Source organism: Protobothrops mucrosquamatus, unplaced genomic scaffold, assembly GCF_001527695.2.
Source record: "Protobothrops mucrosquamatus isolate PMUCROS unplaced genomic scaffold, P.Mucros_1.0 scaffold116, whole genome shotgun sequence".
NCBI classification, from domain to species: Eukaryota; Metazoa; Chordata; class Lepidosauria; order Squamata; family Viperidae; genus Protobothrops; species Protobothrops mucrosquamatus.
The window spans coordinates 693,184-717,545 of NW_015386488.1; the positions used below are offsets into that span (position 1 = coordinate 693,184).

At 39.9% G+C, this 24,362-nt stretch overlaps 1 protein-coding gene across 1 annotated transcript in view; it reads right to left on the reverse strand.

Annotated features, from left to right (window-relative positions):
• Window positions 1-24,362, reverse strand: part of PTPRU (protein tyrosine phosphatase receptor type U) — a 335,303-nt gene that overhangs the window by 182,014 nt on the left and 128,927 nt on the right. Inside the window, exons 11-14 of the mRNA XM_029283530.1 lie at window positions 20,395-20,504; window positions 18,163-18,364; window positions 5,275-5,377; window positions 1,351-1,624 (exon numbers count right to left, since the gene is read on the reverse strand). Coding sequence (XP_029139363.1) covers window positions 1,351-1,624; window positions 5,275-5,377; window positions 18,163-18,364; window positions 20,395-20,504 — 689 coding nt within the window. The remainder of the gene's footprint in view (window positions 1-1,350; window positions 1,625-5,274; window positions 5,378-18,162; window positions 18,365-20,394; window positions 20,505-24,362) is intronic.

Genomic DNA, 24,362 nt, shown 5'->3' on the forward strand with positions numbered 1-24,362 from the left:
CTTCACAAGGAGGGACTCTGCACCGTCTATCTGAGGCACAGTGGCCTCCCTTGGACAAAGGCTCTCCCTTATAATGACCGCTACCCCCCCGCCCCTACCCCGGGTCCTTGGCTGATGAAATGCCTGGAAACCTGGCGGGCACAGGTCAACAAGGGGAACTCCCCCCTCTATGCCCAACCAGGTCTCGGTGATACCTGCCGGATGTTTTGAACTGGAGATGGTATGCTTGGAGATGTGGCTCCTGCATATAAATTCTGTGCTCTGACAGAGATCCTGCAGCTTATAAAAGATTTAAAAACAATTTAACTGAATCTCTAAATGTGCTTAAATTGTGACATTAGATTGAATCATTCAATTTCGCACTGAATGGGAGTCGATTGCTAATCTTGGTCATCTCAATGTGATGAAGTCTGGTGGGCTGCTTTTTGATTTTCATTTAAGACCCTCCAATTTGCACATTGCCTGTACAATGTGTCTACATATATACGTTCCTGCACAAGCAATCCAGATCATGCATAAATAATATATTTGAGTCACCAAATGGTGCAGATGGGATCCTTGCATTACATGCATACAAGACTGCTAAGTTATTTATCCATTTAGCTAGATCAGTGGTTCTCAACCTTTTTAATGCCGCGACCCCAACCGGTCGTAAGTCGAGGACTAAACCGGTCGTAAGTCGAGGACTAAACCGGTCGTAAGTCGAGGACTAAACCGGTCGTAAGTCGAGGACTACCCAACCGGTCGTAAGTTGAGGACTTTCCCTGGCCGGGAGCACCGCGCATGCGTGGTTACGCCCCCTGCGCCGGCCGAGGCGTAGCTGGCAAGCGGCAGAGACGGAGCAGGCCGACCACCAGCTGGCCCAGCCCAAGGGAGGTAAGGCACCCACCGGAAAAGGGGAAAAAAAATGGTGGACAAAAAAAATGGCGGACAAAAAAAATGGCAGACAGCCTTGCTTGGCGACCCCCATGAAATGGTCGATCGACCCCAAATGGGGTCCCGACCCACAGGTTGAGAACCACTGAGCTAGATTGTCTGGCAACCGCTTCCCCAAGTGTGAAGATTAAAGATTTGCTAGTCTTTTAAATTGGAAATAGAAGCAACTCAATTTGGGATGCTCTACATACAAAGAAAGTATCCCTCCCCTTAATTATAGTCCTAAATGTTAGGAAATCATCTCATGGTTCAGTAAGTGGTGGGGACGTTTACTGCAGTAAGACTGTTGAAGTTAGACTGTTGGGTATTTCACCCTGATAGGAAATTACAGTCAGTGTAAGGAAAAGAAGCATAGAAACGAATATATTTTAAAGAGGGAGCTGTACCAATCAATACCCAGAGCTTGCTACTCACCCCTTTGAGATTGCTCATAGCCTGGTAGTAGATGAGATAGGCCTTCTTGGGTTCCAATGGAGGATTCCAGTAACCACTATAGGTTTGATTGTCTCCTACAGTGAAGGGTCTGGCTTCTGTGAGGCTGCTTGGGGAAAGTTCAGCTCCAAAGTAGTGAACCAAGCCACGGGATATGGCGTCATCAAAAGTGAGTGGCACTGGAAAGCATTCTGGGCCACTTAACTCTCGCTTGATCTTCTTAGGTCTGTCTTCTTCCACAATGACTTGATATGTGCTGGGAACCCAATAAGGTTGGGAAGAGAAAGCAAAAACAAGAGGTGATGTTAATTGAAGCCCATCCTAAACTAATTTATGTTTAGTTATTTATTTTTCACACTTCTTAACCATCCATCTCCCTCAAAGAGGGGCTGCTGGTTCTCTTACACTGCCCTTTCTAAATCCACACTGTCTATCTTCTGACTTATCTATTTGTAGTGGATAATAAATCTTTTCATCTAAAAGTATGGCATCACTTCACTGTTGGTAAATGAATTGCTTTCAGTAAAGTTTCCAGGATGAAGAAAGAAACAGATACACTTTTGATTCTCAAAGCCCTATTGTTCTGTGTTGGAGGAAGTGCCTGTAAACTAAGAGATTGCAGAACATGCTATGAAGTAAGCATGGTTGTGCTTGACTGAGACCTCCAAGAAATTTCCCATCAGCAAAAGTACTAAGAATTAGAGTCAAATAGAAGGAATGCTCATGCTATTATCCGAAAGGCTCCTCCTGAAAACTTCACAAATAATTTTGTCTTCCCATAGAAGCATTGCCCTGTAAATGGAATATTAGCAGCAGGGTTTTCCCTATCAATTCTACATCATAACAGTCAATCACCCAGCATCATAATAGTCAATAAGCATTGTCAACCTGGGGCCCTTAACTTAATTTTACGCAGCTCTTGACTAATTGCAAATGTTTCCTGCAAGCTGTAAATTGGAGTTTGTCAAGAGCAATCTCTAGTGAGGAAGAAATAGAATGGAAAGGGGGTTTTCAGACCCAAGAACAGCATGTGGTGGTTCTTCCAAGCTGAGTTCTGTATTGTTTCCACACCTATAGACCAGGGGTGTCAAACTGCTGGCCCACGGGCAGGATGCATCATGGCGAAACCGCGCCCACTCCATTGTCGGCAATGGAAAAAAGGTTGTGACATGTCGTGACATGTCACGTGACATTGCGAGTTTGACACCCCTGCCATAGACATAATCTTGTCAAACTAAACACTCTGACTATCTGTACCTATAATATAATCTGGGGACTCTTAGGGAGGGACTGTCTTCACCCTCTTTCTCTCACATAAACTATCTGGATGAGTTGTCTCATATTCCTCTGGAATGTACCCTCTTCTTCCTGGGAATCCAGGCTACTATATTCTATCACAAGAGAGTATCAACAGGAGAAAAGATGGCTTCATCTGCTTTTGTTTCTAGCAATACTCCCATTTAAACTCCACCTATTATTTCCAAATAGGACCTCTGGACCCTCTTATTCTCAAGAGAAAGAGAGAGAAAAGGTGCTGCTGCGTTATGTGAATGATAACATAAATTCATGGAGCTTCTGGGTTCCTGCAGTTTGCCTCAATTTGGGCCAGCTAATAACATATCAGGGATCTGGCCAAAAGCATTTTCATTATGGAGGCATCTCTGATCTGTTTCAATGACTTACCAAAGCAGATGCGCTATCATCGGTTTTCCATCTTTGAAATTACCAAAATAGCTCCCCAAGGAAGGCAGATACAGGCTTTGGCCAACCAATCTGATAGGAAGGCAGCTGCTAAATTTGGATCTTGCTGACTGCCGTTCCCTCACTGCCAAAAGCTCAAGGAAAAGAAGCTCTTAACTTGTGTACACAACACATTCAAAGATGCTCGCTCTTCTATCACCCATCAACGCAACATACAATTGTTCTATTCTGCCTTTGGAAGGTCCCCACTAAAAATCCCAACACAGAAGCTTTGGCAACCATATAGCTACCTTACTACCACCATCAGAACAGGTACTTTCAGTGTGTCTAAGGTAGCTGTTTAAATACCTGATGAAGTCTCACACATTGAAATAAGTTTTGTTAACACCTGGTCTGAAAAAGCAAAACCAACCCAAATGTTTCCCTCCCTGTATGAGGCAGATAAATGGATAGAGAAAACTACACAGGATGCGCTGAATTCTGCCCTATTCTTCCACATACACTGGGACACAAAAAATGTTAACTGAAGAGCCTAAAACAAATAAAGCTGACAGTCACATCCCTCAGTTTTGTCTGGAAGTGAAAGCTCCTGACAAAATCCCAGTAGTATAATTCAGCTGTTAACATAATGAGGTCTTCAAAGCCAACTAGTTATATTTGTGCACTTGCAAGAACAAAGCTATGCAAGAGTGTGACACAAGGCTGTCAACGTAGCACCCACGCATCCTCCCAGCAACCACAGGCGTTAACGTAGGAAAGTGCTCTAAAACAAGGATCTCCAGCTTTCGCACCTTTAACACTTGTGGACTTCAACGCCCAGAATTCCTCAGCATGGCTGGCTGAGGAATTCTGGGAGTTGAAGTCCACAAGTCTTAAAGTTGCCAAGGTTGGAGACCGCTGCTCTAAAAGGCCTGGAGGCAAAATTTAAACCTTCACTTTCTTAGGGACATATTTTTCTTTCCAAGGAAGTCTACAGCTTAATTGGTGGAAAGGGGAAAGGAACCCAAAATACTGAAATAGTTCATTGGATTATGTTTTAATAGGTTATTTAAAATGAAAAGTATCAGTATGTTATTACTGAAACAGGATAAACATGCTCCAGGGGTGAAGGCTGAACAACTGTGTGTACCACTGAAAGAAAATTAAACAAAAGAAAATTATTATTTCTGGGTAGAAGTATTCAATTTATGGATAGCACAATTAAGGCCAATGGTTCTCAATGCTTCCCTTCTTGCAAAAAAAGTCAATGACTTTGTTTTAATGCTTTTTAAAACAGTTGCCATGCCTAATTATAGCATATCCCTTTATTTATCTTGATCACTAAATTAACCAATCCTAGTTGTGGATGGGCATCTACTGAACATCCACTGACATCCTGTATATTAAATTATATTAGACCAAGCCATGTCCCTCCCCCAAATCATCCAAAATCTTAGATGCTAACTCCATAAGTTATCTGTGAAGCAAAAGAGGTAAGCATCTCAATAAAAAGAGGCATTTCAGCCTTGCAGGACAAGCATATTTTGCAGTTAACATTTTTAGAAAGCAAAGAAAGATAAAAGGAAATAGCCTTATTTCAAAATTCAAACTAAATTCATGATGCATTGCACAGGACTGGCTGTCCTATAAAGATCGGCCAATCTGTCAATTTTGGTTAGTCTCTGTTTCTTATTTCAGGAAATATGTCAGGCTCCATTTGTCAAACTAGAGAAGTCTGCATTGAAATGCTCCACATTTCTTTCAACTTACAGATTTTGTTTTTGCTATGTTTCTCAGTGTAGAATTTTGTAAACAACTCTCCCTAATGTAATGCACTTTTTACATTTTTACATTCCTTTAAAAAAGGAATTGTGCATTGCATTCCATAATACCTTTTCTTAGGATTCCGATAACCATGAATTTCAAACAATAATGGTTTACCAAGACAACCTTGCTGGTGTTTCAAAGCAATTTCATTCCAGCCTGCATTCAGTTATTAGTTTAGTTTAAAGGGCACCTGTTATTGTTGACTCTTTATAATGAAATTATTTTAATTTTGTGTACAGAGCTTTCCATTTTGTTTCCTTTGACTTTATTAATAACTCCTCATCTCCTCTGCCCCGAACCTGCTAGGAATGGGATGGGCTGTAAATATTGTGAAATAAAAAACAATTGCATTGTTAAAAATATGAAATTAGATAATCATTAATTTATCCTTATTACTACCTGATTGGGGCACCCCTGCCCTGGGCTGGCCGCAGGAGAACAGTGATGGTGCTATCCGACTCTCCCAGTGGTGAAGGTATGTCTCCATAATCAAAACTAGGTGCTGAAACAAAGCAAAAGGCAACAATCAAATGGGACTACATTTCACTCATTTTCTAGGTGCATTGTAGGGCTTCAAGCACACCATTGTAGCCACCATCTTGAATTTTTTTAGCATATGCTATGGATACGCCAATTGTACGTTACAGCTGTAGTAAGCAGTACTAGTCATAACAGCAAGCATCATTATTATTATCATAAGAAATGGCAAACCATATGCACTCTATTTATGGACTATGGTTCGTCACACAGTCAGCCAAATGTTCAGACTGGATTTCATGTTTTTATCCATCTATGGATTCCTTCCCAAGGACATGGGATAGGCAGATGTGGATGTTTGATGGTATTAAAACTATCATCACAGAATTTAAGCTGTTCCAAGTAAAGCTGCCCTTTGCAATGACTAATGGTGATTTTGTCACTGCTGATGATGTTCAACTGGTGTTCTAATTCTTTTGGGATTGCACCCATTACTATCAGTACTAGCTTTGCTTTCTTTTGCCACAACTGTTCTATTTCTATTGGCAAGTCTTTGTATTTTGTGTTCTTCTCCAGTTCGTTCCCTCCTATTCTACTGTCTCCAGGTATTGCCACTATTTTTATTACTGTAATTATTTGTACCCCACCTTTTATTATTTTGTTTTTGTAAATAACAAGATAGTGAACAACACAATACGATATCCTCTTCCTATTTTCCCAAAAGCAACAAGCCTGTGAAGTGAGCTGGGTTGAGAGAAAGTAATTGGCAGCCAGCTTTCATACCTAAAGCGGGATTGGAACTCACAGTGTCCTGGTGATTGGCCCTAAGATATCTAGCCAGCTTTCATGCCTAAGGCAGAACTAGAACTCACAATCTCCTGGCTTCTAGCTCCCCCCCCCTATCCTGGTTTTATTACCTTTCAGTTCACATTCAGTTGGGATTTTTCTGACCATAGAGTTTTTCCCTTAGAAATAGGGGTAGGTACTGGATATGGCTGAAGTAAGCGGTACAGGTTGTCCTTGACTTACAACTAGAATTAGAAACTTCCATCACTGAGTGAGGCGATCATTAAGTGAATCGCTCTTGATTTTATGATCGTTTTGGTTGTGGTCACTAAGCAAATCCAATTTCCCCCATTGACTTTCCTTGTCAGAAGCTGACTGGAAGGTCACCAATGGTGATCCTATGAACCCTGGACAGCACAACCATCATAAATACACACAGGATGCCAAGCACCCAAATGTTGATCATATAACTGCAGGGCTGCTGTGACAGTCATAAGTGCAACGGCTAGTCATAAATCACTTTATTCAACATCATCATAACTTCAAACAGTAGCTAAATGAATGACCATAATTCGAGGACTACTTGTACCTATTCACACAGAAACATCCCCTTTACAACACCAACTTTTTAATCTTCTCTAAGCAGCAAGGCAGAGAGGCAAACCTTGAATGCACACATTCTGAGAAATCAATTTGAAATTAAGCTGATGGCTGCATGTGACCCTAAGGTCACTCTCAATCTACTTCTGCATTAAATCCCATTCAAAATACTTATGAGAGAAAGGGTTTTTTAGAAAAAGAAAAAGAAAAAAAGGGGGGGGGAGCTTGTAGCTACCTCTTTTTCCCATCTTTACATCTGAGAATAAAAAGTATCACAAGGAGACAAGCCTTCAGATCAAGCCAGATGCTCCTGAACCATTCTTTATATCTAAGGAGCTTTGAAGGAACTGGAAACACCTATAAAAAGTGCTGTCTTTTCAACAAAGCTAAGTTGTGAGAGGTGCACAATACAATAGCGATTCAATGCAATAGGTGGATTCAATAGAGATTCAGTCAAATTGCCCAAACTTGACCTTTCTCAAATCAAAATGAACTGTAAGGTGGCACATAAATAATTGCAAAGGTGTTACTATTTGTTTTCAAACTTCATCAATTCAACATCTGTTCACTTAGGATTATGCAAGAATTTGACTGAGATCTAATCAAACTTTCCTATCAACCTCACCTATCTTCATTGAACTAAGTTAAAAAAAACCAGTAAAATCCAAACATTTCAAACAGATACAGACAATTCAGAAGCTTCTGTGTTGTTCCAAGTAGCCATTTATGAAATTCAGATTGCATCTAATTCAACCACTCCACTGGATTGATTTTCCAATCCAGTTCAAATTGGTCAGTTGGACTGATTTCCTAAATCAAAAATTGCCTATTTTGATGTGGCAATTCAACTAAGATTTGCACAGGTCAAGAGCTCTCCACAACATCAGTTACAGTACTGCCCTATTCCAATACTGTATTATATGCTGTATCTATGCGAAATGAAGTAATTTTTTTTTTGGATATGTAACTGTTAATCTCGGAGGGGTTGTTAGAGGGAAAGGGGGAAGAGTGCATGGTGCATATAAATGGAACATTTTCCCTATGGTTCCATCTCTTGCTTTTATTAATGGTCACAGACTCATGTCCTTGGCTCACAGCAAGAGAAACTACTGTATTTTTTAAAATGTGCATTGAACTGTGCTGATTATTCTAAAAGCAGCCATTACTGCATGCTCCTCTCTTCCAATGCAAGGGAAGCAAAGGAAAGAAACATAAAGGATGCATTAATTAAACCTGCTTTTGACAGAGTAGGACAAATGGAAATCATGGCCAGGAACAACTTTCAAGACTAATAAATGAACAAGATGCAGGAGAAATGTACTTGCTTCATATTTGGAGATGAGCTTACTTCAATTTATGCTCCCCAAAACTAATTTCTGAATCTGAATATCATCTTTTCTCTGTTTTCTACTTCTCAATGTGTTGAGATGAAATGTTCCCATTCAAAACTTGAATGAGAAAGTGTCTGCTTTGGAGGACATTAAGACCATTGCTCAATGGCCAGTAGGTACCCAAATCTGCAATCCCCTGGCCATTGCAGGATATGACCAGGCTGAGCATGAAGGAGGGGTCAAACACGTCATAAGTCACAAGTTTCTGCACACCCGCAAGAATTCAAGTACAGCTCACCTTGAAAGCCTTTCTTATCTCCCACTCATTTCCTTTAACCATTAGTTGGTCAGATTCTTGTAAAGAGCTTAAGCTTGCAGCTTCCGGTTTGCAATCACGGCGCTGGCGAATGTGCGGGGTGATCGCTCCCTCCACTGTCCGGTTTTCTCCCGCTGGGGGACCTTGAAAAGGGTCGGAAGTCACCCTGGAGGGGTGACAAGTGTGAAGAGGACTCCCAAGTGATCGCGGAAGGGCAGCAGATCTCCTGTTTGATCCTGGGCAACTGTTTGAACTGATGGGGAAAAGATCGGCCATTAACATGGCCCATCACCAAGCCGCTACCAGCAGAGGCCAAAATTATTAACAAGCACTTTGAAAGCACCGCGGAGGAATTGGGTGAGATCCTACCTTCTTTCTACCCCAAGTAGTATTTTCCTGTAAAAAGCTTCTTAATTTCTTCCCCCTGTGAGGAAAGAGGGAAGGGAACGTTTTCCTCTCACCCTCTAAAATGGCGGCATCTGACTACCTCGGGAAAATAAAGCCTTGAAAAGAACTAAATAATTGGATTTGCATCTATTTGATATTCAGGGATGCAAAAAGTTCCTACTCTCATGGGGATTTGCTACTCTATCTACTCTTAAAAAAGATGAAAAAGAACTTAAATTGGATAAAAACCTAGCCTGGGATTTGAAAAAGATTTTAAATGCTATTGAGGACATCTTGTGGCGAAACCTGGTACAGCAAGTGAATATTCTTGACAAAAAGACCTGCTCACAGCCCAGATCTGTCTTTGGTACTATCTAAAAGAGATTAAAAGCTGAGAGAACAGCTGGGCAGTGAAATTGCTTTTTAGGACTGTGGAGGTGAATACTCACTGACTCTCGCTTAATAAATAGCCTTCACTAAAGGACTATCTATAACCACATCAGAAATGGAGGAGGACCAGCAACAAATTTCAGCTAATTACAAACCTATACTTGAAAAAATTCTTGAAGCTACTGAGATAATTAAAGCTAGACTGAAAGACAAAGGCGCCAGCTTAAACCTACAAAGCCAAACCCTGATTGCAACCAAAGAACTTCCAATTCAAAAAACAACAGAAGAGGAAGAAATTAATACCAAGACAGAGGACTTTGAAAAACAACAAGTACAATGTACTGAAAATCTAGACAACCAAACCCTGACTGCAACTAAAGAATCTACAACCCAAAAAACAACAGAAGCGGAAGAAAGTAATACCAAGATGGAGGGTGCTAAAGATCAACAATTACAACCTACTGAAAACCTAGACAACCAAATAACAACCATAAAATTGGACATGACGTTTTACTTAGACCAGAAGAAACCTGAGGAAGAAGACCAGACTGAATTGAAGACAAATATGCTAGAGCAAATATGGGAATCTGGGCCACCAGGGCGACAACTTAACTTTAAATGGGCCAATTCCTCTGGAAAATTGATAACTAGATGGTCTCCATTGATTCAAGTAACATGCACAAGAATGAAGGGAGATCTATCTGATGATCTAGAGGCATTGGTATGGAAGCCTGGTTGGCATAAAAAGAAAGCTAGAGTTAGATTTTAAAAATGAGTTTTTTTATTTATTAGAGAGGATCCTAAATCTCAACTAATGGGCTAAAGGGAGATTTTGAGATGAAGGGAAATATGATTATTAGATTTAACTACTGTTGGAAAATGGTAAAAAATAAGGGATTAATTGGCCTAATATTGAGGATTTAGATTTATAAGGGAAATGAAAATTAATTATTAGGGAATAACTTCGAATTATTGTTTAACCCAGATAACCCAGGCGATGGATTTGAGATAATAAGGATACTCCATTAGTAAGTAGTGATGTAATAGAATGAAAAATAGAAAATGTTTATGAAATAAAATAAGAATATATTCAAGTAAGTAATAGGTGTATTTTAGATATTATAATTTTTATATAGTGAAATAAAAGAAATTTGGGTTACCTGAAATTTAAATACTATGGATATTAAAGGTTAAATTGGAATATTGTAATTGAAAATTAAAAATTAGGTAAAATTTAAATACAGGATATGAATATGTATAAGCAAAAATATAATGTTTTAACTGAGTTTGTTATAATTGGAAATTTACCAGCTTTAAATATGATATAGCAAATGTTAAGGGAAATAGAGAATAATTTTTTGATGATGTAACCTGAGATATGTACTAAAGATTTTGTTATTGTACTATTGACTACCCAATCATCATGCTGCTTTCCAAATACTCAAATGGAAAACTGGAAAACCAATAAAAACCTGTTATATTAAAAAAAAGAGCTTAAGCTTGCAATAAATATTTATATTAATTTGAACTGCCTGCATCTCCTGATTTCCCTGGCACTTGACAGCCATGGTATTTTTGTCTACAAGGGCAGCACACCCATCATCAACAGCATTCACCATAGGGAAAAAGAAGGTAACCAGATGTGGGAGAATCTCCAGCTAGAGCAGGTGGAAAAGTGAAGAAACTGGCAAGCTTAGAGGCCTTGCAAAGCAAAAAGTGATATAGACGTGATGGCCCCCAAATCCCTTAAATCTTTATCTGGCTGTCCCCAAGAAAATGCAGCCTGTATGTCAAGATTCTTGTAAATAGGCAAGCAGTAATAAAGAAGCTACTCTAATCAATTCAGGGTGTTTCTTTGGTTCCTTGCATTTGACACCAGCAGATGCTAGTGTAGATATTCCCTTAGGTCAGGGGTCCCCAACCCCTGGGCCATGGACCAGTACCGGGCCACGGCATGCCAACAACCAGTCCACACAAACAAGCAAAGCCCCATTCGTGGGATGCAGGCAGCACACAAAACCACACACTCTCCGGTCCGTGGGAAAACCTTTCTCCACGGAACCAGTCCCTGGTGCCCAAAAGGTTGGGGACCTTTGCCTTAGGTGGACTACAAGTTAATCCTCAACATATAACTGAAATGAAACCCACCCATTACAGTCGTAAGTTATAACAGCCATAAAATGACCAATCCAATTTTTTGGGAGAGTCATTAAGCAAATACAGTGACTGTCCAGTGGCCACCACAGTCTTTAAATGAATGTCATGGTTGTTAAGTAAATCAATAGCTCACAATGGGTGCAGGTTTGCCCAAAACTGGAAGTAAGTGCCTGTTTTCAGTAAAAACATAATAAAACACAGCCATATGACCCTGGAATGCTGAACACTGTTGTGTTGTTGAGCGTCTACGTTCAGTCACATGACCACAGACCACATCCTTTCAAATGCAGGTCATAAATTGTCTATAGGTCCATCATAACTTTGAACGGATGCCAAGTGACCAGTCGTAAGTCAAGGACTACCTGTACTTTTTACTCAGGGCTGTCCTTCCATGCAAAGAGCAAAACAATTCATTGACAACGTCCTCTACCCTTCCTCTCTCTTTCTAAAGAGTCTGCAGGACTTGATTAATAAGTAGTCTCTCTGGCCCACCTCCTGCTGCCTCGCAATTCCTCTGCTCCCCATTAAAAAACATTGCAGCCCATTCAGCGTTGTTAATAGTTATACCACAGGCATTAGCAAACAGCCCTAAGTAGTATATGGCTTGTTAATAAAGCCCAATTAATCCTTTTTCTGTGCCTTTGTGAGGCAATCTATTAGGTTTCTTTCCTGTAATTTGTCCCATGATATGGGACTTTGTGGGAAGGGGAAGTGGGTGGTAATCTTATTTCCGCAATACCGAATATCTAAATTATCTCAGCTTTGCTTCTTCCCGTGAGACATTGGCTTTCCCCAGTCCACAGCCCCCTTCTCCCAGGAGACAACCGAAAATGCAATACAGGTAGTCCTCGACTTACAGCCATTCATTTAATGACCATTCAAAGTAACAATGGCACTGAAAAAGTGACTTACAATCATTTTTCACACTTATGATCATTGCAGCATCCCCATGGTCACGTGATCAAAATGGGGCTGCCTGGCAACTGGCATATGTTTATGACGGTTGCAGTGTCCCCGGGGTCATTTGCGACCTTCTGACAAGCAAAGTCAATGGGGAAGCCAGATCCACTTAACAACCGTGTTACTAATGTAACAACTGCAGTGATTCACTTAATGACTGTGGCAAGAAAGGTTGTAAAATGGGACAAAGCTCACTTTGATTTGTGTATCTATACTTTTCAACTGTGGTCATCAGTGAATTATGCTTTGCATACAGTAAACAAAGTCTTCAGGCTTCATTACCCCAAAATTAAAATGTTGGGGATGGGGAACACTCTGCTGATTTAAGACAACATTAGAAATCTTTTACATTACAAGATTTTGTCTTTTTCTGACTAGTTTACCCCCAGGAAATATAACCTTTACAAATCCCAATACAAACACAGTTGACAAGACTCTCAGACTCCACAAGTGTGGAACCAAACATGCTTGTCTATAGGCTTTGCACTTAAAGAATGTTCATAGGCACTTCACAGATATACAGGATTTTCTGACAGGTAGGCCACAGTCAGTAAGGATGGGATCTCACCATTCCTCTACTCTGATATTAAGCACAGGAGCCCCCCAGGGTTGTGTGCTAAGCCCTTTCCTTTATTCCTTGTATACGCATGACTGTACCCCACTGTATAACACCAACGCAATTATTAAATGTGTGGACGATACAACAATGGTGGGGCTCATTAATGAGAACAATGAGTCTGCTTACAGGAAGGAGGTACAAGGGCTGACATTGTGGTATAATGAAAATAATCTTACACTTAACACCACAAAAACTAAAGAACTTATAATTGACTTTAGGAGGAAGAGAGATGTACATCTACCATTGTACATAAATGATGAGGAGGTGGAGAGGGTGGGTAGTTTTAAATTTCTGGGCACTTATATTTCGGAGGACCTCTCATGGACTATGAATGCTAACATGCTTGTGAAGAAGGCACAGAAGAGGCTGTACTTCCTGAGAATGCTCAGGAAGATAAATTTATCTCAGCGTCTACTCCTGTCCTACTATCACAGCACCATTGAGAGTGTCCTGACATACGGCATTCTTGCATGGTATGGGAGCAGCTCTGTAGCGGACAAAAAAGCTCTACAGAGAATTATTAAAACTGCCCAGAATATTATTGGACTCCAACTACCAGCCCTGGATAAAATCTTTGAATCTCGTTGTTTGAGGAAGTTGCATAACATTCTCAGAGACTCTTCCCAACCTGCTTACAATCTTTTTGGACTGTTGCCTTCTGGCAGAAGATACAGAATAATTAAAACTCGGACCACACGTTTTCTGAATAGTTTTTATCCCAGAGCTGTACTTGCACTCAACAACGAACTAAGGGGCCACCATCAGTGAACTGTTGGACAGCATTACTTGGTCTGTTGTGTGGATGTTGGGTGGTTTTAGGGGGGGGGATTGTGGGGGGGGAGTGTGTTTGGGGATTATGTGTGTGGGACTTGGTTTTTGGGTGTCAAGTAAATTTTGTTGTATAGGTATACTATGTACGCACATACAATGACAATAAATATATATATATATACACCCACCCCCCAAAAAAACAACTGCAGGAAAAATGTATTTGGAAATGTGTTGCCAGAGATAATACATTGGAAAACATGTATTTTATCTGTAAAGTTTTGCACAACATTATGTACATGCTGCTATACATTGCTTTATGCTGCTTTTCTTAAATTACAGATTGGTGCAAAATAAATTGGGAAAAATATGTATGAACCTGGACACAAAGCACCAGCAGCTATCGTCTAAGTATACACATTGTTCTATAATAGTTTAATGGCAGAACATTTGCTTTACATGAAGAAGCAACGTTCAAAAATATTATGCAGCCCATAATAAGAAGATCTCACTGGAGAACTCAAAGACCCATGAGCTGAATCAATGTAAATAATATTGGATTTTGTTTCTTTCTTAGACTGATTGATGTAGTTACCCATCTCATTTTCACCTGACTCTAGGCAGTTTTCAATAAAACAAAAGAAAACAAAACATGCAATTGATAAAACCAAAATAAAAGCAGACAGCAGCTGGATTGTCCAAACTAATGTTTGGATTTTATCGCTTGTGTGATTTTTTTTCTCCTCTTCACATCTTTATCTTATTATTATTTTGTGTCAAGCATTCCACTGACTGAAGATAGCTGCATCTCCCTAAATAAAACAGCACCTGGGGAAAACAGACACATAGAGACGTGCACACACATGCCATTAAATGAAAAACACTCGAACCTCCTTCACTCAGCAAAGCCACCTTGCCTATGGCACCTCAAGACAACATTTCCCACTGATGCAGAAAGACCCAGAGATGGCAGTGTTCAGTTTCTACTCTTCCAGACCACCCCTAGTCATAGATCCTATCAAAGCCACTCTACTGAGTTCGGAAATGTATTCCAGCATTGAAGACTCTGCAGTGTAAACAAGACAGCTTTTGGACCATCATGCAAGTAAATTATCCAGCAGGGTTGTAATGCATACAGTTTTCCATTTGTATTCAGACTGCAGGGTATCTAGGAAAAAGCAGGAGGAGTTTTGGAGCATGAAGAATCTATTTTAGGAAGAGACATATTTAAGGATAGTGGGATAAAGGGTGACCCCCATCAGTTCAAGCAAAACACACAGCTTCGAATGCTGAAACCTCTGCCTGACAGTGCAGTGTGAAATCCAGAGTCTCAATTCTGTGAGATTGCTAGTGGATTTGGTGGGTCCTGAGAAGCTGGGGAGCTAACTTGGCTTGACAAGAGAGATGAAAGAATTTCACTACAGTTTTCAGAGGCAGCAGATTTGAAAGAGTTGCCAAAAAGGACCATAGCCGTATCACAGAGATTGATGTTAAACGCAACACATGAGTATGCATCTTTCGCTGAACAATACGGGACATTTTTTTAAAAAAAATAGGTGTTTCTGAAAGTATTACCTGGAATAAAAATATGCATTTTTACCATTGCTTAGGAAAAGTGGAATTGAGAAAAAAAATGCTATACTGAGAATATATTCAGCTATCCAATATATTAGGCTTTTTTCACCATTATATGGTTCCAGATTATTGCACCCTCCCAAAATAGATTACAGGCGTGAATTCAAAGAAACCCAAGACATTTTACATAGCTGATAGCCCGAGACCTTACTCGAGAAGCAATTTTGAATCCTAAGCTTCCTTTGGAGCAATCAAAAGAGGACTGGCTTGCTGGTAAACTACTCTTTCTCTAGATAGATGTTGTTGATGTGACATTATCTTTTGGGCAATGAAGTGGATCTTCTGCATGCTCTGTTACAGAATTACAGAATAACAGAGTTGGAAGGGACCTTGGAGATCTTATAGACCAATCCACTGCTAAAGCAGGAGACCCCATACCATTCCAGACAAATGGATGTCCAATCTCTTCTTGAAAACCTCCAGTGATGGAGTACCCACAATTGCTGGAGGCAACTCGTTCCATTGATTAATTGTTCTCATTATCAGGAAATTTCTTCTTTATTTAGATTGGATTTCTCTTTAATAAGTTTCCATCCATTACTTCTTATTTTATCCTCAGGTGCTTTGAAGAACAGGTTATCCCCCTCTTCTTTGTGGCAGCCCCTCAAATATTGGAAGACTGTTATCATGTCACCCTAGTCCTTTTCTTCATTAAATTAACATACCCAGTTCCAGCAACCATTTTCATAAGTTTTAGCCCCCAGCCCCGTAATTCTCTTTGTTGCTCTTCTCTGCACTTTGTATTGTGGTGACCAAAACTGGATATAGTGTTCCGAGTGTGATCTTACCAGTGCAGTACTTCATATGATCCTGATACTAGATGTATCAACATGAAACATACATAAATATTTGTGTGATGTTAACCTAGATGTAGAACTTTCCAATTTTTTTCACCTTGAAACCTGTGCTAGGCCCTTAACCTGCCTCATAATAAATTACTATTTATGGAGCTCTCACAAACTTTCAGTGTTGCTGTTTAAGAGAAACCCTTCAAGAAAGTTCACTACTCATTGCAGTCTTCTGCACAGTTTTAAGTCTGTCCCCCATCCATCCCTTGCTTCCTTATTTCTAGAGAAGGGTCTTCTATGCACTGGTGTCACTGTGAAAATTCCTTCCGACAGGGATAAAATTGAACAGGGAAAAATAACAAGCTAGAAGAGATAATGAATCTCTCCCATCTCTCAACCTACTCTTTCACATCTCAATGCTGAAATGCATTGTTTAACTGCAATCAGATAAGTGTAAATGGCATCCAAGAGAGGAAGAGCTATCTGAATCTATTTTAGTTATTTGGAAAGATATTAAGAGCAGTAGTAATGAGGAAGAGGCTTTGTGTGTTGATGGACATCTGAAAGGACTATTATTTGGTGGGTGAAATTTCAGTGGGATCAAGATTGGAGCATAAACAGTTAACATTTAACAACAGTCAGGACTCACAGTGAAACGGCTAAAGATATCAATCCTGAGAAAGATGAAAACTTATAGGAGCCAATGTATACCACATTGGTAGCTCCCATTTTTTTGCATACAATATAACATGCTCATAATATATTTCTAACCATGGCAACGTTTAAGGCATGTGGACTTCAACTCCCAGAATTCCCCAGTAGTCATGTTGGTTGGGGAATTCTGGGAGTTGAAGTCCACATGTCTTAAACATTGCCACACTGGGAAACCCTTGTATAGATTATACAGTGTGAAAATATTGTTTTTCAGTACAATCCTCACTAGAATGCCAAGTATCAGATGGAAGCCATATGGTGAAGCACCAGTATTGCAAGAACACATAAAAAAAACTATATTCTGATGACAAATTTCTTCTCAGTTTTTAAAAATGCTTTACCTTTAACTTGAAGAGGAAAAAAAGAGACTGTTTTGTATTCTTTCCTTCACCCCACACCTCACCCCATAAGGGGAGAATATATTGTAATTCTCATGGGTGGATTTGTATGTATTTGGGATGAGATGTCCAAGGATGGGTCTTAATGCTGTATTTTCACAGCACAAGTGTCTTTGCTGTGCTCTGTAACCAGCCTGGATCTCATGTTTCATACATTCTAAGGGAACACTTCCCATGGATTCTTTTTTCAGATTAGAAGTGAGAGCAGCCATGGAGGGTGTTGAGTGTAATTAGGAGAGTGAGAATACAAATGCTTTTGTGGGAAGTCAGAGCCCTCCCCCCAGAGAAGGAAATATTAAAAGGGGCAGAAAAATATATTTTTCCTCAAAGGGATTTTTTTAAAAGCAGAAACCAAATCTCTCTGGCCTCAAATCTCTGCCCCAAACAAGAGCCAGCCCTATACAAATGCACATGTAAAACCATCAGGAAGGTTGGAGCCAGGGAACTCAAGAAGACAAAGAAACTCTTAAGAGTCATTAGCCCAGCCCCAGGGAAGCAGGAGATGACTTTTGGGACATAATAGGACTAAACCACAGATACTAAGGCCTAGAAAAGCACTCAGACTCAGTTCAAAGTTCATGCCACAGGAAGAGGAAACTATTCCAAACAAAAAGCTAGAGAGGGTATAAAAAGCTACTGCCCATGTGCTCAGCCCCTTCTCTCTCCTCTGTTCTTTCCTGAAGAACCATCTTTCTGCTTCTTCAATAAACTGTAACCATCTTCCCAAAGCAGTCGCCAGGTTGCTTATTTATTCCCAGCTTGGATGAACCAGGATGAAGACTTATTTCTAACACTTTCCTCTGAAAACTTAATCTAGAAATCCTATCTCCTACCTTTGAAGCCATTCCTGATCATCATAAGGGATATTTTTAGTACTGAGCAATTACACTCAAACACTCTTGATTCTGAACGAGACCGACATGCTGCAGAAAATCAATGCATTTTTCTTCTCCCAACCTACCTGAGATGTTGGTGGTGATCTCGGTCAGAGCAGTTTGACCAAAGCCCTTGCCAGTTTGTGCTCTTACTGAAAAAAGGTAGGTTGTCCCAGGATGAAGGTTGGAGAAAACATGATAAGTTTCATTTCGGAGCTTGGAGACGGTGCGTCGTGGGCCAGGCACATTGACTGCTGGGTCAAAGGATTCAATGCTCTGGTAGCTGATCTAGGATAAAGGGATATACTTTAAGACATCATCAGAATGTAGGGATTGGGATGTATTTATCTGCTTGTTGAATTTATATAGCCTCCCCCTTACATAAACTGTATGTTTCAGACATTGCTTCAACCATGACCAGATACTGCAATACAGTATGAATAATCTTTGCACACAGAAAACAAGCAAGACCGGGGCAAAGTTAACCTAGCATTCTTCTTCCTAATGATGATTTTTCTAGTGGGCAGGTTATTATTTGATAGAGGGGAATATTCCATCAAAGGCAGAATCTGCATAGGACCCAAAGTGGCTCTCAGCCAAGCTGACTGATCATCAAAGCAAGAACTGGAAATAACTTTAGGATACAGCCAGGAAAACAGCTTGCATTCTGCCATCGAGACAATAGGCTTGGAAGGAACTATAAAATTGTCCTTAATCTTCAAGACTATTAAAGAAAGGGGGGGGGGAAGGCTTCCAGAATTACAATAGAGCCTATGTCAGTTCTTCGATAGGCAGCCTTCAGCCTGGCAAGGAAGAGCTGTGCAGATAAGCATCAAGCTTTCTCAGTCGGCAGTTTCCACGCTCCAATAATTTTTGTTGATGCCAGAGAGGGCAAAGGCATGGAATAAAAAGCCAAATGAGGGAAGGGAGGTTTTGCCTGGCTGCATTTTGGAAAAGCCAAAACACACGCAGAGATATGCCTATTCGAAAACTATCCCACGACAATAATGAAGCAAAGAAAACACTCCCCGTTTGGCACCTGGCTGAGAATACAGAAAAGCCAATCAATTATTGCTGCACTTGTCTGACAGACAAAGCCCAGCCCAATCATTGTGCAAGTCCTTGAAACTGAAAGTCAGTTTCTGCCCACCCTCCCAGGTCCCTACCTGGCATTACAGCTTAAGGGATCCTTTTTATGAGAAGGAACGGCAGAATCTGGGGCTGGTGTAAAAAAGGGAGATCAGCCTAAAATTCCTACGTGCCCACAAGAGAACTAAATCTAATCCCCCTTGAGTACCATTGACCCTTATCAAAAGATTCCTGTCCGTAGGGTTTTATAAATCAGTTTAATTGAATCTTCATGTGTAGACATGGTCTTCCGCACCTGACATTTCTGAAGCTCAACATTCAGGAAACATTCATCATAAATGGCTACATCCATCAAAGACTAACCAGCCAGACATCCTTCAGGTACATGGGAACTACAACTCCCAGAATTCCAAAGGAGTGTGGCAATTAGATGGGAAATATGGAAGTCCAGGTCTTTTTCAAGTTCTTCAATGAGTATAATTTGGCATGGTAATCCTCTATTGATGCCATTACTTGGGTATGTTGAATATTGATGATGCTTGCATAAGAGGTTTGATTGTGTTATATTTGTTGTTGTTGTTTTAACAGGCTGAAATGAGCAATGATAGCTGGTGAAAACAAAACTGATGAAGCATTGCTTCTGATCACAAATTGGTTCACAATTCTTCAGAAAGACCACTTGATAAAAGAACAAAAGAAAGAGGACTGCAATATTTCATTTGTCTACCCATTAACACAATATAAAATATTTAACTAAATTGGTGCCCCAATATGTAGACAATTTTATCAATGTAAATTCAATTCAAGCTTGACTTCTGATGCTTGGCCACAATACAAAAGTGCTTTGGCATTAACTTCCTTGGAATTTTCTGTTGATTTGGCTATCCAGGTAGTAACCATATCCAACATTACTTAAGTCTATATTTTACTAACCTGGAATGTAAGATACATATTTGCACCCAAGTTAGTAGCATCCTATTAAAACTGGCATTCTCTCTTACCTTTCATTTAGAATGGAGTGTCTCTCCAGAGATCATCATTGTTATAGCATATGCATGTGACATCTCTAAGCAAGAATTCACTTATAGTTCAAGGCTATTGTTCATCTTCATAGAAAATGTCAATTAATACATTAACAGGACCTTTTTTCTGACTTTGGCAGAAGGATAAGCGAGATAAGGGGAAAACAGGCACAATATCGACTTCCCCGAAATGATCTTATGGCATACCTCATATTGTGTTATGAGACCATTTGGTTCCACGGGCTCCTCCCATTTCAGAAAAATCATGTCCTCCAGGGGGGTAAATGTGAGGGACTCTGAAGCTATGCCTCCAGGGACTTAAATGAGTAGATGGAAGCAAGAGAAAGAGAGGGGGGGGAGAGAATCAGAACACATTTCTTGCTCCTAAAATCAACAAGCAATGAAGGAACATCAAATTAGGAACATCACGAAAAGAACCTTAAGCCAATCCTGGGGATGTTTAGAATTGCCTCCTAGCTTACCTAAGTAATAATAATAATAATAATAATAATAATAATAATAATAATAATAATAATAATAATAATAATAATAATAATAATAATAATAAAGTTGGAAGGGACCTCGGAGGTCATCCAGTCCAACCCCCCCACCCAGGCAGGAAACCCTACACCATTCCAGACAAATGGCTGCCCAGCTTCCTCCTAAAAATCTCCAGTGTTGGCGCATTCACCGCTTCTGGAGGCAGGTTGTTCCACTGGTCAATTGTTCTGTCAGGAAGTTTCTCCTTAGTTCTAGGTTGCTTCTCTCTTTGGTTAGTTTCCACCCGTTGCTTCTTGTCCTGCCTTCAGGCGCTTTGGAGAATAGCCTGACTCCCTCTTCTTTGTGGCAGCCCCTAAGATATTGGAACACTGCTATCATGTCCCCCCTCATCCTTCTCTTCGTTAAACTAGACTTGTCTTGAATCCAAGCCTCCAAATCTATGCCTTTTTCATATTTTTCATGAACAGGCAGAAAATGAATTTTGGAAATGCATTTTCTGTGTTCAACTTTATTGATGTATGCATTATATCAGTTTATATAGCCACCCATCTCAAATATATGATTCTGAGCCACTCACAAGCCATTAAAAGCAATATAAAAACAGCAAAACAATACAAAAACTCCAATTTAAAAACAATAAAATTTCTTAAAAACATAAAAAAGTGTAGCCATGGAGAGTGGATTTTCAACTTCATTGTACAGAACTGAGCGTATAACATTTTTTTCACATTTAGATACTCTCATATCTTCAACCAGAGGTTTTGCAAGGTTTTGGACACAGAAAGATATGCATATCAATTTAACACTGATGACTGTTTAAATCACGTGCATTCAATTCTTCCATTCCATTGTTTTTAAATTCTTTAAAAAATAACTAAAATGTCACATACTTGTATATGACGCTTCCCATTAGAGGTATAGCTTTAATGCAAACTTTCACAATCGTCCAAAAGGTGCTTTTTCAAAGGGCAACTGGACATTCTTTGTTTTCCTTGAAGACATTTCGCTTCTCATCCAAGAAGCTTCTTCAGTTCAATTCTTCAGTCAGAACGGAGAAAGCTTCTTGGATGAGAAGCAAAACGTCTTCAAGGAAAACAAAGAATGTCCAATTGCCTTTTGAAAAAGCATCTTTGGAACAATCATGACCTGGATGACTTAGAATCTCCATAGACAAACTTTCCCAACGTTTACTGATGCTAATCTGATCTGTGTTTCTCTTTTTCTAATGCATGCACAATTGAGCCCAAATTTTACGTTGCTAAACAAGAGAGTTAAGTGAGTTTTGTCAAATTTTACCACCTTTCCTGCCACAGTTGTTAAGCAAATCACTGTATTTGTTAAGTTAATCACATGGTTATTAAGAGAATCTGGCTTCCCCATGGACTTTGCTGATCAGAGGGTCACAAAATATGATCACATGACCCCAGGACCCTGCAACCATCATAAATACATGCCAGTTTCCAAGCGTCCAAATTTTGATCACTTGACCATGGGGATGCTGCAATGGTCGTAAGTGCAAAAAAGAGTCCTAAGTCACTTTTTCAGTGCCACTATAACTTTAAATGGCCACTAAATGAATGGTTGTAAGTTGAGGATTATCTGTACATATTAGGGAGGGGTTGAGTTTCCACTGCTCTTAAAGAGGTAGAAATCCATCCTTTCCTTAAGAAACTATGCTGGATAATTTTCGCCATACTACCATTCCTTTTTCAAAGAGGATTGTTGAGGAAATGGTCACATTGCAGTGTGTCCTAATTCATACTGGGTCTTTGCGTTTTTATATTTATTTCAATATTTTTGCTTTGTGCTTTCTATCCTATGTTAGCCACCTAAAGTCACAATTTGTGAATTAGACAATCTTGCAAACCAGATCCATCCATCCATTTCCATGCAAAGCATAACACTGTTGTACACAACTTTCCTGAATTCACACATACAGTTAGTCCTCAACCTATGACCACAATTGAGCCCAGAATGTAGGTTGCTAAGCGAGACAGTTGTTAAATGGGTTTTGTCCCATTTTATGACTTTTCTTGCCACATTTATTGAATCACTACGATTGTTAAATTAGGGACATGGTTGTTAAGTGAATCTGGCTTCCCCATTGACTTTGTGTAAGGACCCACCTCACTTTACATCTTAAGAAGACAGAACTCTTGGAATATCTCTTCCAACAGGTATCTTTATTAAAAGAAAATGATTGCAGGCGTTCTAGACAGGATCTGGGGAATTCTCTCCCATCCTTCAATGTTTTAAAATGTTCCCAAGCAGCCCCACCCCACAGTTCTTCCAGGTGACAATCACTCATCCTCATCTTTTCCCAGATCCCAGGTGTTGCATTATTCCCCCCCCCCCCCTTTTCCCTCACTGCCGGCAAAAGGGAGACTTCAGAGAGATTAGATGAAAGGCGATGGCCATATTGTTATGGTCAGTCCTCTTGATGAGAATCAACATCCAGTCCTTTGTAGTTTAATGAAGGAAGTGAGAGCCATAAACCCCCCTTGCTTATCCTCCTCCCCTTTCGTAGTATGACAGAATCCAGAGAGAGTAAGACATGGGTTTTTTCCAGAGTAGGTAGCTAGAAATGAAATATAATTGGATTCTGACACTTTGCTTGTCAGAAGTTCACAAAAGGGGATCACATGACCCCAGGACACTGCAACCGTCATAAATATGAACCAGTTGTCAAGCATCCGAATGTTAATCATGTGACCATGGGGATGCTACAACGGTCATAAGTGTGAAAATTGGTCATGTCACATTTTCAGTGCTATTTTCACTTTGAACGGTCACTAAATGAACTCTTGTGAGTTGAAAACTACTTGTATTTTTAGTTTGCTTCTTTCCCAAGTATAATCTGTTTGTATATTACTTTGGAACTTAGCTATTATGGCAATGTGCTCAGGGCACTATAATTATTGCAATGGAATATCAGGCGGATTCTGCCATTTCAACCTGGCAGAACTGTATGGCGATTTTCTTTTCATATCATTAAATCAAATGGGGCCCAGACATTGCTGAGAGAGGAATAGGAAAATCTGCATCTTCCAAATAGATGGCTTATTCAACCCCCCATTTCTCTTACTGGACTTTTAAGATCTTCTAAGCAAAAGATCATTTTAAAACTATGCATGGATCATTTGTTTATTTAATACATGTTCGGAATGCCCCCTGAAGGTGATGTTCATATAAAAATAATAAGAGTAATCATACATCAGAATAAGAAAAACAAAACTGGAACTCAGCCAGGCGAGCAAAGCTATATGCTAAACATATAAAAGCAACATTAACCATTTACCATCTTCAGCGGCTATCAGAAGAAGAAGAAGAAGGAGGAGGAGGAGGAGGAGGAGGAGGAGGAGGAGGAGGAGGAGGAGGAGGAGAAGAAGAAGAAGAAGAAGAAGAAGAAGAAGAAGAAGAAGAAGAAGAAGAAGAAGAAGAAGAAGAAGAAGAAGAAGAAGAAGAAGAAGAAGAATTTTTAAAAGAAGAATTATTTTTTTGCCTCAGTTGTTTCTCCTAGGTATCACACATAATCTGGATGTAAAAGAAACGAACTTGATGTTGTATTGTTTAACTGCTGCCCGTTTGTTGATAGCTCAAAATTGGAAGAGTCAAGTTTTACCTACAATAGAGGACTGGAGAGTGAAGGTTTCGCATCTTGCTGAAATGGCAAA